The sequence below is a fragment of the Malania oleifera genome, chromosome 4 (genome assembly GCF_029873635.1).
Source record: "Malania oleifera isolate guangnan ecotype guangnan chromosome 4, ASM2987363v1, whole genome shotgun sequence".
Lineage (NCBI taxonomy): Eukaryota > Viridiplantae > Streptophyta > Magnoliopsida > Santalales > Ximeniaceae > Malania > Malania oleifera.
This window is the reverse complement of record NC_080420.1, coordinates 81,079,432-81,094,517: the sequence shown is the minus strand read 5'-3', so window position 1 is coordinate 81,094,517 and position 15,086 is coordinate 81,079,432. Positions and strand designations below refer to the sequence as shown.

At 34.9% G+C, this 15,086-nt stretch overlaps 2 protein-coding genes across 4 annotated transcripts in view; both read right to left on the bottom strand.

Moving 5' to 3' along the window:
• The window catches only part of LOC131154584 (uncharacterized), a 531,072-nt gene extending 520,049 nt beyond the window's left edge, over positions 1–11,023 (bottom strand). The window contains exon 1 of the mRNA XM_058107453.1: positions 10,814–11,023. The gene's annotated coding sequence lies outside the window, so the exon portion shown is untranslated. The remainder of the gene's footprint in view (positions 1–10,813) is intronic.
• The window catches only part of LOC131154585 (uncharacterized), a 108,338-nt gene that overhangs the window by 5,570 nt on the left and 87,682 nt on the right, over positions 1–15,086 (bottom strand). For all 3 annotated transcript variants that reach the window (XM_058107457.1, XM_058107459.1, XM_058107458.1), the window contains 3 exons: positions 6,974–7,158; positions 3,585–3,723; positions 3,446–3,505 (listed from right to left, as the gene is read on the bottom strand). In XM_058107457.1, coding sequence (XP_057963440.1) covers positions 3,446–3,505; positions 3,585–3,723; positions 6,974–7,158 — 384 coding nt within the window. The remainder of the gene's footprint in view (positions 1–3,445; positions 3,506–3,584; positions 3,724–6,973; positions 7,159–15,086) is intronic.

Genomic DNA, 15,086 nt, shown 5'->3' with positions numbered 1-15,086 from the left:
CAATTTCAACCTTCTTTTCTATTGGCCTAATAAGGCTTAATCTCGTTTTGATGATCACAAATCAAGGTTACTTAACATGTCTATGCAAGTTTGAGTTTCAAGACTTAAGTGATCTTATGGTTTCAAGTGGATATACTTGAAGAGTTTGAATGGATAATCACACTTAAGACTATGAGACATGAGAAAAATGAAAGTCCAAGTCATGTGAGACATGAAGCTAGTTGAAGCAGTGCACAAAGCTCAGAAGACATATTGGAAGCTTCACAACATAAAAACTTAAGCACTTAGATAGAATAGTCAAATAGAAGTCTCATGTAAGTACTTCAAAACTCAATATTGATTGATTGAAGCTCTTAGGATATGTCATTGGACTTAAGATACCTGATTTTATTCATGAAAAATGTTTTCTCAAAGTCCAAATTAAGTTTTAAAATATATGAATTAAGTTTGGAACCAAAAATATTGAAAAACAAGTTTTGCAAAAAGGCAGGCGACTGATGTTAAGTCATCAGGCGATTGTGATACTTTTGTGTTTGAAAATATACAAACAGAATTGGCACAGGCAACTGACCTTTAGGTCACAGTTGATTGACCCCATTCTGACTTTCAAAATGCACTAATTTCAAAAAAACACAGGCGACTAACCTCTCGAGGACAGGCAACTAATACTCCTGTTTAAACGAATTATAGCGCTGATCTTGTTTCCAAATCTTGCGTGATTGGTTTCCAAATTGAGAGAAAATTCAAAGGAAAGTTTTTGAAACCCTAGTGCACTATTTAAACGTATTATTCTCGCACATTGGGGTAAGAACACATTTTGAAAAGTGAACAGCACGCACAATCTCTATATACTCTTATCTGCATAAGGCGACTTCTGTGTTCTTGTTTACAACTTAGAGAAAAATTGATTTTATTCTTCGTAACTCACTCTCTTAATCAGTTCTGGTGATATACTTCGAGCTTCAACTTTCATATTGTTATTTTGAAGTATTGTTTTAAATCTAACGGGTACTAATATGCTCGTTTGAGGAGCTTTTCATTGTACAAGCAAGTTTTTGTTATATGTTGTATTTTTTACGGTTCAGGGATTGAATCGTTGCCTAGCGAGAGGGGATTCTCGCTAGAGAGGCGAACTCCACCTTTGAGGGAGAGAGGTTGTAACTTCACCTGGTAACAAAGTTGGTAAAGGAAATCCTCACAGTTGGTTGCTTGGGGCAAGGACGTAGACTGCGGCCAAACCTTGTAAAAACAACGGTGTTCAGCTTCTTCTTCCTTACTCTCTTTACTTTCTGCAAGATATAACCTGCGTGCTTGGATTTATTTTCTTTATCATCTTGTCGAATATTGAATAGTGCTGAATATCGTATCATAGTAAATATTGAATCTTGTTGAAAATTGAATACTTGTGAATATTAGATGCTTTCATTATCAACCAGCTGAATATCCATTCTTGTTAAAGATTGTAATGTGCTGAAAATCTGATCTTGGTAAATATTAGATCTTATTAAACACAGATTGGATGTGATTAAACTTGTATCCATTTTGAAGCATAAGTACTGAAGTATGTTTGAAGAATAAGAACTGAAAGTAAAACAAGAGACATACAAAAATCAGTTTTGAAAGAAAATATTTTTGTTGCTGAAAATCAGTTCTTAATCCCTATTGCATCATTGAGGCAATGAAAAAATCATTGAATTTAATTTTGAATATATTGTTGAAAACCGTATTCATTTTACCTGAAAATCATATTCAAAATAAAGGCTTAACGGAATATATTGATCTTTATTTCGCTTTGTAAATTCAGATTGTGCATTGATATTCACATTCATACTTAGGACTTCTTACTTGCATAGCTAAATAGAAATATCATTTGTATTGGTAGATAACACAGTTAAGGGTTGAACAAATTAAAATTCTGCAAATAATTTTTAAAGAACGCAATTCACCCCCCTCTTGTGAATACATCCTAATTTCATTTTCTTTTCTAGTTATTGTCTATTTGTCTTATTCTTATGTCTTATGTGTTTAATAGATCAATAGACAGTATAATGTATTTTGTTTTATTAATTAATTTATCATACATAAGAACAATGAAAAAGTATAAATACAGACACTCGCACATAATTTTCTGTCAATGGTGGTTTAAAACAAATGTATATTTATTGCCCTTACCAAACAACCAACTTATACTAGTGTGTATAAGATCATTGCAAAGGCTCTAGCTTTGGGATTGGAGATGCTATTTTGAAGGCTCAAAATGTTTTTCTGGAATAGGCAGATTGTATATGCTAGCACATAAGGAGGTTGAGGATGTTCATAGATGAAGAGATAAGGGAAGGTTGTTATTAAACTACGAAAGGATTATGATCGAATAAGTTGGAATTTTCTTGATAAAATATTTTTGAGGAAGGAGTTTGGTGAAAGGTGGCTGTCTTGGATTTTGGGGGGTGGGGGGTGGGGTGGGGTGGGGTATTTATCTAATGCTTCTTCTCTATTAATGGAATATATTTTGGTTTAGGTCTTTGAGGGAGGTTAGGAAAGGAGATCGCCTTTCTCCTTTCTGTTCATTCTTGTGGTACATGTTTCGAGTATATTGGTTTATAGGGCTGTAAAGAGAGGGTTAGTGAGAGGGAATGGGGTGGGAAGCAGGGGGCTGCGGTTTCTCATCTTCAATTTGCAGATGATGTTATTTCCTTTTCGGAAGATCATGGGAATTACAGTTTAAATGAGCTTAATATTTAGAAATTGTTTGAGAGGGCCATTGGTTCAAAAATAAATTTGGTAAAGAGCGCAATAGTCTGTATTAATTTGGATACATCTTTATCTTGAGAGTTGTCCTCTTTATTCAGGTGTGGTATTCTTGATTGGCCTCTGATTTATTTCGTTCTGCCTTTAGTTGGTAATCCTAGGACAGTTGAGTTTTGGGATCCTGAGGTAAAGAAGGCACCTAAGAGGTTGGATGGGTAGAAGGGTGCTTTATCTTCTTCTTTTTCGATTAAAAAGGAAAAATGGCCTTCAGTGATCTGGTGATCTGCACAGGGTGATAATGGGATAAATGCATAGTAACCATTCATGTACCAAAGAAAAAGCACACCATATTTCCCTATTCCTCTTCTAGTCATCCAACTTAAAATTTCTTTGTGGACATCAGAGAGAAACAGAATCATCAGCATGAAGACTACAATTTTTTACATTTTTCATAAATTATTCTGATATGACAAAATATTTTCATAAAACATCATCTGACAATAGCATTTCAACTGCTCATAGAAATAGAAGCACTACAAAATGCAAGAGTCGACAAACCAACTAAGAAGAAAGAAACCATATCCAAATCAACTGCCCACACATTTACCATACATGGATTGCCTCAAACAAAAATGGACAGGGAAGTCAGGTTGGACCTTTAAAATTTATTGAAATAAAATTTTTTATGCAGGCATACCTTTTTTTCTTCCTCTAGAAGTTCCTGAACTGGTCTATATGCTGCGGCAATACAGAGGTTCTACAAAACAAGAAAGTGAAAGAATAAGACTTAAAAAATCAAGAAAATCCACAAAAGACATTAAACATCAACACACTACCTTCAAATCACTTCCTGAATATCCTTCAGTTGCATTTGCAAGTTTGTCAAACTCAAACCCAGATTCCAGATTTTCTTGTGCAAGAAATATTCTTAGAATCTTCATACGATTTTCAGCATCTGGAAGATCCACGTATATCCTAAACACCAACCACACTCCATAAGAAATGAAGCTTAGGTAGATTATAGCTATGTAGGGCAGTTGTTGCATTATCATGTTTATGTTGGATACAATAGCATCCGACTGTTCCAGTCACATAACCAACACAGACATAGATATCCAAAATTCAGAAATAATTTTCAACATCCAAGAAGCATGTAATACTAGAGATACTTTTAGAATCTAAAGGTAACCTTTTCAACTAAACAAGGAACAGTATTATAACTTAAAGACAACCCTCCTCAAACCTTAAAGTCCAAACCAAGCATACTTATAAATATTAAGACAAAAAGGAAACAGTGTACAACTTCCACATTGCCTATAAAAATAGATGAGAAGTTGAATTTAGTGTCATTTTCAGTACATTTTCTAAAATTATAAATTTTCAGCTTTAAATTGATCTGTAAAATTAATATCAACTTTTAGGTTTTAAAATTTTTAATTTCAATTTATTCTCCATAGTCTGAGATCATTTTCAATGTTCCTCTTAAGTTATATTTGAAAAATCTTACAAATATTTGTTTATTAAACTTGGATCAACTTTACCAATTGACCTGGAACACACTGACCCAATCCTAAAACCAAGTTAGATCATGTTAGACCAAAAATGCATATAATTTGGTCAAAATATTCATTGCATTTTTTGTTAAATGCACATGCTGAAACCAATTGCTTGCAAGCATAAAAGTCCACATTATGTGTTGGTTAGTGCCTTGTGCCTTCAATACCATTGCTTTTCAAGCATTTCAGAGTTTGCGTTTGAATATGAAGCCTTTGGGGGGAGGGGGGCAGGGGGGGAGGTGTTGGGGTTTGGAACCTTAGGTGGTGCTGTCTGCTCTATAATTTTGGAATACAGACTTTCAACACTCGTCATGTGTTTTCCCACCTTTTGCCCTTCGAATTTGACCCTGCAATCCCTTTTTCTTTAACTCAAGAAGATTGCAATTGTCACTAAATAGTTTGTTGGGTCGATAAATAGTGGGTTCTCCTAATAGGGTTTCAGCCGCTACCTTTGAAAGTACTGTTAGAAAGCCTTTTTAGAGCCTTACTTCATTCTAGTGTCTTGGATTTTGTTCGATCAGTGTTTTCGTATTTATTGGGTGTGAGTTTAGGCTGGAATAGAATGAGGAAATTTTTAATAAAATATTTTTTTAATGGTTTTCACAAGAAAACAAAATTTAACCTATTCGAACCCTTACTAAACAAAACAAAGCCACCTCGTGATTAATTACCCTCAAGAGCTATATGATAAATATTAGGAGTCTTTCGAGGAGTATATTACTTCAATGGTGAGGTTTCTTTTCTCATGCCTGCTCATTCCTATTAAGTTATAAATAGTTCTATAAATATAATTAAGGAAAATAACTTCCCTATGAATACAACAGACTTGACTATTGGAATAGATAACAAAAAGGAAATGTTGGATAAGAGCATATGCAAATATAAACAAGATATCTAAAATTCAGAAATAATTGTCAATGTCTTGATAATGCTACCTTTGAAAGTAGTGTTTAAAAGCCTTTCTAAAGCCTTCATTCTGGTGTCTTGTATTTTGTTCAATCAGTGTTTTTGTATGCATTGGATGTTTGGTTTAGGCTGGAATGGAACTGAGTAGGAAATTTTTAATAAAATATTTTTTTTAACAATTTTTCATAAGAAAAAAATTTGAACCCGGAAAGAGAGGTAATCAAACCCTCAATAAAACAAAGCCACCCCACAATTACTCCCAAAATCTGTATGATAAATATTGAAAGTATTTCGAGGAGTATATTACTTCAACAGCGAGGTTTCTTTTCTCATGCCTGCTCATGCCTGTTATGTTATAAATAGTTTTGTAAATATAATAAAGGAAAATAACTTCCCTATGAATACAACATACTTGACTATTGGAACAGATAATAATAATAAAAAAAAAGCATCGGATAAGAGCATATGCAAATATAAACAAGATATCCAAAATTGAGAAATAATTTTCAACATCCAAGATGCAGGTAATACTAGAGATACTTTTAGAACCTAAAGATGAAGGAAAAGTATTATAACATAAAGACAACCTTTCTTAAGTCTAAACTAAGAATACATCTATAAATATTACGACAAAAAGAGAACACAATACAACTTTCACCTTGCCTATAAAAATGGATGCTAGATAAATTAATATATAATAAACCTTTAATTTATAGAATAATGCATGATTTAACAAATGATTACCAATATTATATTATAAAAGTGTTTATTCATGAACATACCATTCTCATATTACAAATTCATATTGTATCATATCCGTACCCCATATCCATGCCAAATGTTATGCGATTGTATATGTAGCACAAATATTTCAACTAGTTGTGTCCATGTCGCATCCATGCAAGAGAACACATAACCAGTGCTCCCTGGATTTGTCCAATTTTTTACAAGCTGTATTAATTCTCAATACTTGCCTGTATGACAAATCTCCAAAAATTCTCTGACAAACCTTTTAACGAACCATGATGTGTAAAGAAAAATAACACTACAGCTTATGAAAAAAAAAAAAATTACAGTAAACTTGTTAAATTTCACCACAAAAAGTTGTAGATATAATCTTTAAAGAACTTCTACGACAGGACGATGACTATGAAAGAAAGGGGGGTGAAACCGAGAAAGTCAGGCCAATATATAAGTCTCCCACAAATGCACGGTACGAGGAAGAATGTATATATGCATCCTTACCCCAACAGGTGGAGAGGCAGTTTCTACAAATCTAAACCCCTACTGCCTCGGTCACAATGTCACGACCACTGAGGCACAGTGGCCAGCACTTAGGATAATAATGAAAAGGATGCAAGTAAATATATACTGGATCTTATGGCTTTGAAATCTTATATAAATGAACAAAAGCATAATTTATGTACTTATGTAAAGATAATATATGCACGGATGCGGTGCCCTTTGTTTTTTTTCAGGTTGCACTGTTCTTGGATAGCAATCAACACGTCCATGTTGTGCCATACTCATACCCCATGTATCCAATATCCATGTTCTTGTTTTGCAAGTAGGTTTGTTTTGTTCTATTTTGAAGCACCACTCTTTTTCTTTTTTTTTTCCTTTTCATTTTTTTGATTGGGACAAGCATAACATAACAGCTCATTGGAGTAATAAAAATCCAACTGTATCTTCGAGTATTGTTAAATATAAAATTGATCAATAGAACCTGAGCAGATAAAGAATATTTTTGAAAGGAATCTCACCTCCTCGGCAAACGACGAATGACAGCATCATCAAGGTCAAACGGCCGATTTGTGGCACCAAGGATCAGGATTCTCTGGCTGTCCTTAGACCTCAGCCCATCCCAGGCTGCCATAAATTCATTTCGCATTCTTCTGGTTGCCTCATGCTCAAAAGCACCACCACGAGCACCAAGCAAACTATCAACCTGTAAGAACAGTATCCAGAGACTAAAGATTATACATAAGTAAAAGAAGGAACACATTACACCAAGGAATCAACTTTGATCTATGCAAATTTTAAAAATTCATAATTATAAGTTCTTGTGAATGTGAGAACAAATAGTTTAAGTACTTTCACAAGGTAATCATTTAGAACTTATTTTTGCAGGCCAAACAGCACACTAGTGAGGAGTGAGTTAGTTACTGGTACTGGTAGTAGAAGGGGTAGGGATTAAAAAACATGGAATGAGATAGTGAGGAAGGATTAAATAACTCTTAAACTGCCCGAGGAAAATGCCCTCGATTGTGAGAATTGGCAGAGGAGGATTCATGTAGCCAACTCCACCTAGTGGGACTAAAGGCTTTTTTTGTTGTTGTAGGGTAACAACATATGATAGATAAATAATTTGGTAAAATCGATAAAGTACCAAAATTATTTATAATATATCATGTTATTTAGGAACAATATATAAATAATTAATGAAAATACTAAACGAAGGTTAAAAACATGTAATATACACAGCTGACAACACAACTTCCATGACTCTTAATTACCTCATTCAGTGTGCGCCGTGATATGTTTATTCATTCTGTCCTAAATGCTATAAAATCTACTAAAATTCCAACCATAGTTTTAGGAAATTGTTCAATACTTCAGAAATTCCCTTGACCAATATAGATTGCAAGTTTGAAACTAAATTCACCAATACCTTTGCACACTATCTCACCAGCTACGTCGATAGATAAATAGTACATGTGCAACCACATGTTTTTAAGCAATGTCCTCATTACTTCACATGCATGTCAATATTTTTTTTATGGAAGTGCATGAGTGTGTGTGGATGCGTCCAGCCTTTGCTGCTTGGGCCAAATTGTGCGGGTAATTCTGAAGGCATCTACAATGTCCAGTGGTTCCATCTAGCACTTGTTTGTTATAGAGCACTACATTCAATACCAACACTGTAATGCCCCAAAATAAACATAAGACCTTCAACCATCTTAAGATGGAATAAAATAAGGATATGCACGCATGAAAGGATCAATAAGTATTCAACAATTTAGCACCACCAGGGCTTCTGCAAAGCCCTATGTCAACTTGCAATCGAGCAGGAGTTCTACAATAGATGATTTCAATGTGGGAACTCCAAATCCAGCAGCATTTTTGCATGTTGAGCTCTCTAGAACATATATTTTAACATTTTGCCTCCATTTTAGCAAGATCTTCTCCCTCTACTCCACAACTTGGAGGAAAAGATGCTTTCATCTTCAGTTGTTCCTAACTCCCTGAAGAGCGGTTGGCATTTTGAACAATCATATAATTTCTCTTCAGTTGTTCTAAATTCCCCGAAAAATGTGGCTGATCAATCAATTATAATAATGCTCATTATTACATATAATTATGGAGCTTACCATGTAAGTCCAGTTTGTACAAACAGAACCAATGGTTTTCCAAGTTTACCCATAAGGCAGTACCATCTTCCATAATCTACTTAATGTAAATAAGAACAGACCAATCAAAATCTTCAATTTCTATATAAGGGCATGATTTGCACACTGAAAAATCAATCCGAGAGCAAGGTACTGATTTCAAACTAGCGCACATAAAGCAAAGACAATGGATGACCTTCACTTCCAGCAGAATAATCTCCTTAAATCTGGATGCAGATACTAGCCACCAGCGAAGAATATTTGAAGAATCTCATCAACTTTTTGTGACTATAAAGTTTGTGAGACCTCATCAGAATCGATTCCATTGTGATAAAAATTGTCAACTCACTCCACAGCTAACAAGAATCTGGAAACAGGTGGGTTATCAATGTTATAGATCTCGCATCAATGTATAGAGATATATTCAACATAACAACCTCCAACTGGCACTATCTTGAGGTATTTCCACAGATTATTTTTTATGTAAGAGGTTTTGTCAAAGAAGAAAGAATGTACAAAAAGGAGAATAATGAATTCTCCTATAAAGAAAAAAAAACACAAAGATGATACAATTACAATCAAAATAACACAGCCAGCCAGTCATGCTGTGTAAGTCCAAAAACACACCCCTTTTGAAGCAACCAGCAGCAAAAACCCAAAGTGAAGCCATATATAAGATGTGTCCCAGACAATCAAACACGTCATCTGCTTCCCCATAAAGATATGTGCACTCTGTTCCAACTTCCAACCAAATACTCCACACATCCACACCTCCATGAAGCCAAACCAGCTCTACTCCTACCAAAACCAGTATAGGAAATAGCCAACAAATTCTCCACTGACTCCAAACAAACCTAGATCTCTCCAGGTAAACAAAACAACTTATTCCAATCCATCCATGAAAAAGACTGCAGAAAAAGTAAGATCCAGAAGCCTTTGAATTTCGAGGAGCTCCTACTCTGCAACATATTATTGGTTTTACCAGAAGCCTTTGAATTTTGATGAGCTCCTACTCTGTAACATATTATTGGTTTTACTCTATTAGAACAACCAACCAAATCAAAGCCCTAATCTTAGAGGGGTCTTTTCCACCCAAATTCTACGAAGAAGGGAAACGGCAGGTTTTTGTGAATCAAGTGCTCCCCGCCCCCAACTGCCCCCCCCGCACCTCTTGCCAAAAAAAAAAAAGGAAGTGCCGAATGTCCCTCCTATTGGATGGACAACAACCCTTCAACAACAACAACAACAAAGAAGAAAGCTTCTCCACCTCCCTATATAATTAAGAGATCAATGGAAATGGAAATCCAAAGATATACTTTTCCCATTAGAGATCAAAAAAGAAGAAATACCTAAGACAACACAAACGAGGAAAAGAAATGAAAAGTGCAGTAGCACCCAAACAAATGTCTTCCCAAGAACAAATACAAGACCCATTACTCTCAACTAAGTTTGAACAAGGGATAACAAAAGAATAGATCTGCAAAATACACCTCCAAGAATTCTCAAAAGAACATCTTATTCCTAAATTTGCATCCTACCATTTACCTGCATGTCGAGCTTACTTTCAACAACTTTGTGCCAACGGGAATTATCCTCTGAAAGAAACCACCAAAGCCATTTACTGATTAAAGGAGTGCTTTTAGACATTAACTTCCAAGACCCAAACCTTTCCTTCTTAGACTCGCAACAATCTCCCAACCAAGGACTTAAATTTCGGTCGAAATGTCGAAATTTCGAATTTCAAGGGGTAACAAAAAGAAATTGAGAGACAGATTCGGTTTTGAAAAATTTCGACCGAAATTTCGAGCTTTCTGCAAATTTTGGCTGTTCTTCCGAAATTTTCTGGAAATCATGTGGGAAAAAAAAAAAAATTTGGAGGGATTCTCAGATTTTATTTTGCTTTTCCCACGTGATTGTGCACGTTGTGCAACCCGTGGGCGTATACAGTGAAAAATAAAAATCTCGCAGAGATACCCTGCGGATCCATCATTCAACCCAATAATTCCACCGCTACCACTACACAATTTATTTGTATAAATTAACATCATGCAGCATTCGGATACATACCTCAAACTCTCAAAGCCTTCTTCTTCTTCCATCTTCAAACTTCAAAAAAAAAAACCCTAGATTCCAAATTTTCTGCTGCCTCCTGCCTCCACCTTCGATGTTCGAACTCTGAAAAGCTCTAGCCTTCGGATCCCCTCCTGCTCTGACCCTTCGAGCCTCTGCCTCTAGCGTTCGGCTTCACCCTCCACCTCCATCGTTGTCGCACACTCACAGTCGCAGCCAGCTCCAAGAACTCCAGCCTGCAATCTTCCTTTTTGCTGAGGCTCTCGCAGAGCTGCGAGCAAGAAACCGAGAGAAGAGAGACAAGAGACGAGAGTCCAGAGCCACTGTCGCCCCTCCCTCCACGAGCAGCAGCTAGCTCCACGAAATAAAAGGGCTGAAAACTAAAGGCAATTTGTGATTTATGTTTTAAATAACATGTTTTAAGTTTTTTATTTACTCAAAATCTCCCTTGCCCCCAATATATGTACAGAAATGCCCTCCTCTCCCATTTACGGTATTTACCCCTTAATCAGTTAATGTTACTACTTACTACTTTGCTAGTATAGTAAATAATAAGTTAGTAGTAAATAATAAGTTAATAACTAGTAAATTTAGTAACTAAATAAAATTAGAATAATTTACTATTATTGTCTTATTATAGTATAAATTAATAAATTATTTCATTTATTTAAATATATTCATTTTAAAAATTTATTACTTAAAAATAATTTTGTAAAAATTATCATTAATTTAGTAATTTTAATTTAATAATTTAATATTTCTCTTAGTTTTATCTTTATTTAGCATCTAAATATTTTTATTTTAAAATTGTAGAGTAACATCCAAATAATTTTTTTTTCTTTTTTTACAAATTTAGAGCAATTTAACACCTAATCATTATAGCCTAGTAATTAAATAAATTAAAGTACTTATTAGTTTAATATAGTTTAAATTATTTCATTTATTTGACTAATTTAATTTCCATAATTTATTGGTAATTTTGTACATTATCATTAAATTTTGTAAATTTAATTTAATATTTTAATGTTTGTCTTATTTATTAATATTATATTGATAATAAAACATCTCAAATAATTTTATTTTAAAATTGTTGACTAATTTAACACCTAATTTTTGATTCATTGTTACCTTGTAGAAAAGTAAAATTATCTACAAAAATGTCTGAAGGAAGAAAACAAGATCCAGCATGGGAACATGGATACCCAATGCCCAATGTAAAGAATGGATTTATTTGCAAATACAGCGGAATACAAATGAAGAGTGGTGGTGCAACAAGATTAAAAATGCACCTACCAAATTACGACCCACAGCATAATATAAAATTCTGCGACAAAGTACATCCAAAAGTTAAGCAAGAAATGAGAATTGTTTTAGAAAGAAAAACAACAGCTAAGGCCAAAAAAAATAGAAAGAATGAATCAAATAAAAATTGAATTGCATGGGAACTTGATGCAACCACAACAAATTGATGAAGTTGATGATGTTGACGATATTGCATACCCGCTTGACATTTCTTCCTATGAAAGGTCTGCATATTGTCAAACATTCTATACTTCAAAACAGACAGAATGGGAAAGAGACCAATCTCGTAGGTTTGCAGGTAGCCAACAAGGAGGCAGTTCAGGGGCTAGTAGTAGTGCAGGGCAACCTCCGATGAGGCGATCTCAAAGTGTGAGAGAGCAAGAAATAGAGCCATATATTTCAAAGTCTTCTCAATATTACAAGTCAGACGCAGCAAAACAAAGTAACTTGAAAAATTTATTAAAAGGAGGTAAAATAAAAGAAAAAATGAATAGGTTGATTTCAAAGTTTTTTATATATGATAATGTTCCACCTGAGAAAGCAAAATCACTTCATTTTAAAAACATGGTATGGGGTTGCCAATCAGCTGGAACGGGAGTCAATCCACCGACACCCTATGAAATTAGAACAAAATACCTTGATTTAGAGGTAAAAGAAATGGAAAGTCACGTAGAAGAAGTGAAGAAAAAGTGGGCCACATATGGCTGCACTGTAATGTGTGATGGATGGATAGGTCTTACAAAATTATCCATCATAAATTTCACAGTCTACTCGAAAGGAAGCACAATTTTTCTAAAGTCGGTAGATGCTTCTGACAAAATAAAAGACCATGAATACATATATTCCCTATTAAAACATGTTGTGCAAGAGGTATGAAAGCAACATGTTGTCCAAGTGATGAACGATAATGGTAGTGCCTACAAGAAAGCGGGTCTAAAATTAATGAAAAAATTCAACTTGTATTGGACTCCTTGCGCTGCCTATTGTATTGATCTCATTTTTGAAGAGATCAGAAAAAGAGGGGCAATAAGCATAGTGATCTTGCAGGGGAGACAAATAACTAATTTTATATATAATCATGGATGGTTGCTTGCTAAAATGAGGGAGCACTGTCAAGGGGATATTGTGCGTCCAGGGGCCACACGATTTGCTACAAACTACATTGCACTTGATAGCCTACAAAAAAAAAAGTAGGTTTAAAATCTTTATTCACATCTGATGAATGGGCTGAGCATGCTCTTAGTCGAACAAAAATGGGTAGAGAAATTGAAAGTACAGTTCTTAACCATCAATTTTGGTATAAAGTGGCAAAAGTTTGTAACATTTATGTGCCTATATATCGAGAATTGCGTATAGTTGATAGTGAAGTGTGGCCAACATTAGGAGCTGTGTTTGAAGCAATAAGGGTGATGAAAGAAGCCATTGAAATAGGTGCAAGAAGTGCAAGATGGGTTCTCAAAGTAATCAATGACCGGTGGGAAAGAACCTTTGAACATCCTCTTCATGTAGCAGGTATAAAACATTTATAAATTTCAAGAAATTCATATATCAAAATACTTATAACATATTTTTATTTTACTTTATTTGATTGACAGCTTATTTCTTAAATCCAAAATGTCAATACAAAGGTGTTGGGAAAGATCCTTATTTTCTTGATGCAGCTCACAAAGTTTTTAACACCCTTGAGCCACATTCCTCGAGCCTCGATCAAATTGGAAATGAGGTATATTTTTAAAATAAAATTTAAATAAAATAAGTCTTAATCCATATTTAATTATTCAATAACAATATTTTTTTTAGATTATTATATTTAGAGATGCTAAAAGAAGCTTTGGAGAAGCAGCTGCTAAAGCAGCTAGGGCAACCATGGCACCTGGTAAGTATTTATATATAAATGTACAATACAAAGTTACAAACTTCAAGTACAATCTACTAAGTACTAACTTGTGTTCTTAAAACATCTTGCACAGCTGATTGGTGGATGATTTATGGATCAAGTGCTCCAATCCTAAGAAAGCTAGCATTGCGCATTTTGTCACAAACCGCATCTTCATCAGCTTGTGAACAAAATTGGAGCACATTTGCACTCATTCACACAAACTAAAGAAATAGACTAGCCTACACCAGACTTCAGTAGCTTGTTCTTTTGTTATTACAACATGAAGCTTCGAATAAGAGATATGGAGGCCGAAATGGACAAAGTGACTGAACAAAATCCCCTGGACCTTCTTGACATATCAGTTGAATTGGGTGATGAGGATGAGTATCCACTTTTTCAATGGATTAGGCCATCCCATCTTGATGAACGAGACGGAAGTCCCCATCCACAAATGGCCAAGCATGCACAAGAGGACTTTGGCATTGATGTTAATCAGGTAATGGTAGAAGAAGTAATATCTAGTAGTGATGATTCACAAATGAATCTTGGGTCTAGATATGGAACTTCATCCACTATGCCCTCTGGTGGTGATGATGATAATGACAACAATGATGCTGGTGGGGACGGATCTAACCACGGCGGTAGCAATGGGCAAGGTGGTGATGGTGGGGACTATGAAGGAAATGAAGGATGGCAACATTATAGACCAGAAGTGGAATATACACGTCCTTCCTAACTAGAAGATGAGGGTCCACAAAGAGAAACACGTCCAGTTGATAGGCAGTGCAGTCGTAGAAAAGGAAAAGGGAAGGTGCATCAAATAGAAGAGGATACCTTTTCCCTTAGTCTAGAATCTATGAGTATAGGAACAGAGCATGACTCTAATAGTTATGGTGGTTATGAATCTACACAGAACAGCTCCTCACAATCTACATATGGCCAACCATTTTCATATGCAAATGAGCAGGCACAACAATATGGAAATTGGCAACCACATGCCTGTGGGTATGGACAAACAGGCCAAGAATATGGGTATGAGTATGACCAGTATGCAAATGCAAAACAATCCTATGGACATACACAACAAGTAGAACCTGCAAGAAGAAATCCTAGTACACAAAGATCTTCTGGCCAAGTAGAAACTGCCATGAACCAGATGACTACGAAGGAGTATGAACAACACATGTACACCTATACTCAATATTTTGGAAATTATATGACATGGAGTGATTATTG